The sequence below is a fragment of the Pseudorasbora parva genome, chromosome 18 (assembly GCF_024679245.1).
Source record: "Pseudorasbora parva isolate DD20220531a chromosome 18, ASM2467924v1, whole genome shotgun sequence".
Lineage (NCBI taxonomy): Eukaryota > Metazoa > Chordata > Actinopteri > Cypriniformes > Gobionidae > Pseudorasbora > Pseudorasbora parva.
In genome coordinates this window covers 41707097-41709082 of record NC_090189.1, presented here as the reverse complement: position 1 = coordinate 41709082, position 1986 = coordinate 41707097, and the positions used below count along the sequence as shown (strand labels likewise).

General features: G+C 39.5%; 1 protein-coding gene across 1 annotated transcript in view; it reads left to right on the top strand.

Annotated features, from left to right (window-relative positions):
* The window catches only part of rapgef6 (Rap guanine nucleotide exchange factor (GEF) 6), a 192353-nt gene extending 191037 nt beyond the window's left edge, over positions 1 to 1316 (top strand). Inside the window, exon 30 of the mRNA XM_067423107.1 lies at positions 350 to 1316. Within this exon, the coding sequence (XP_067279208.1) occupies positions 350 to 372 (23 nt within the window). The 3' untranslated portion in view covers positions 373 to 1316. The remainder of the gene's footprint in view (positions 1 to 349) is intronic.
* The last annotated feature ends 670 nt before the right edge of the window (positions 1317 to 1986 follow it).

Below are 1986 nucleotides of genomic sequence, written 5' to 3'. Positions count from 1 at the left end.
AAAAAAATTGAATTTGAATTTTAGTATTATGAATGTTAATCATTTGAAATAATTGTATTATCTTTTTAAAATATTTGTATTATTTATTATCTTTTATTATCTTTACAGTAAAACTTTATTTATTATATTTTTTATTATTATTTAATTTTTTTAAGTCTTTTATTATTTATCTTTTACGCTCTTTACAGTGAATCTTTCACTATCTAGAGGCTCTCTATCACTGGCGGCGGGGTGAGCCGTCATGTTTTGCTGCTGTGAGAAGCGATTGGGCTGTAGAGCTGCTGTGGGTCTGTGCGCTCTGACCTTCGACCTCACTGACCGTCCTCATGTGTGTGTGTGTGTGTTTCAGATGAGCAGGTTTCTGCCGTGTGATTGGATGTCGGCTCTTCACAGACGCTCCTGGTTCGTGCCAGAGAAGCTTCAGGTTTGCACCAGTTCTTTTCCCAAAAATCACATCTGTCCCCGATCATCGACAGCTCGCTGAAGAACGACTGTCCACCGAACGCTCTCAGAAACGAAGCCAGCCCCTCTTTCTCTCTCATGTTTCATTCTTGGAGGAAACAGACTTTTGTCCCAGATTGCTCGAGCATCACATTATGGGCATGAGTCCAGCGCGGACCAATCATGGCTCAGAGATTAACGTTTACGGTACTGTAGCGACGCACACCTTTCTCGATGTTTATAAAGACGAATCAGGCGCCTCTCGCATGATTTCAGCATCGGACTCGTTTACACACGTCCTCGGTTTACAGTGTCTCTTCTGCTGACCTGCTGCATCTGCCTAGTTTTTTACGCAATAACACCGGAGCGGATCGCACACGAGTCCGATTTGTACAGTCTCAGCTGCTCCTGTCGTTGTACATAGCCAACGAGATCAATAATGCTTGTCAAGGGAGAATATATTTATATGCTATACGTGCATTTTCAGTCCTTGTTAGTTAATGCTCTTTGACAGAACGTTTTGTATAGACTGCAAATGGTTTCATTGCTCTCTGTATATCTCATTTGTATATGAACTAAACCGAGATAAATGTATTATATTAAGGGACGATAACTGGAGTATTACATTTTTATCCTTTACTTTACCTGTCTGGACCCAGATGCTTTTCTTCTTCTTGTTATTTTATTTTTAGTATGTTGTTTTGCAATGAACAGCATCGATTGTATTAATGATATAAGCATAAAGGGTTTTTTAATGTATGTTTTGTTGTAAATGAATGTTATTGATCATGTACAGCTGAGAAGAGAGTGCGCTATATAAACTGTATTTTCACTATTTTGTTGAAATAAATCTGGGATTGTGTCCGCTCCTGTTACCGGGCAGAACTTACTTGTTTCTCCGAACTCTGCTAATGTTACGGCTTCAAGAGTTTTTTCCACCCATCTTCCAGAGACAACATTACAGGTCCTTCTCAAAAAATTAGCAGATTGTGATAAAGTTCATTATTTTCCATAATGTAATAAAAAAAAATAACTTTCATGTTGTAATACGGTTCGTAGATGGGAAGGAAGGAGGCGGGAACCGGCGAACGTTCAAAAACTTTAATTCAAAATAAATAAACAAAACGAAAGTAAAACCGCGGGCAGCCCCTCACGGACGACTGCCCACAAACACATAATAACACGTAAAACAAAACTCAACATAAATCCTCCTTATATGCTCCCGTCACATGGCCGCGAGACGAGACCGGTGTGCCACGCAGCTGGCACTCGTGAACATTAATCACCGGCCCGCTCTCGTGGTCCCTCGCCCCGCTGCCTGTCACACCACACATATATTTTAGGTTCATTGCACACCAACTGAAATATTTCAGGTCTTTTATTGTTTTAATACTGATGATTTTGGCACACAGCTCATGAAAACCCAAAATTCCTATCTCAAAAAATTTGGACACTTCATCCGACCAATAAAAGAAAAGTGTTTTTAATTTAAAAAAAAGTCAACCTTCATATAATTATGTTCAGTTCTGCACTCAATACTTGGTG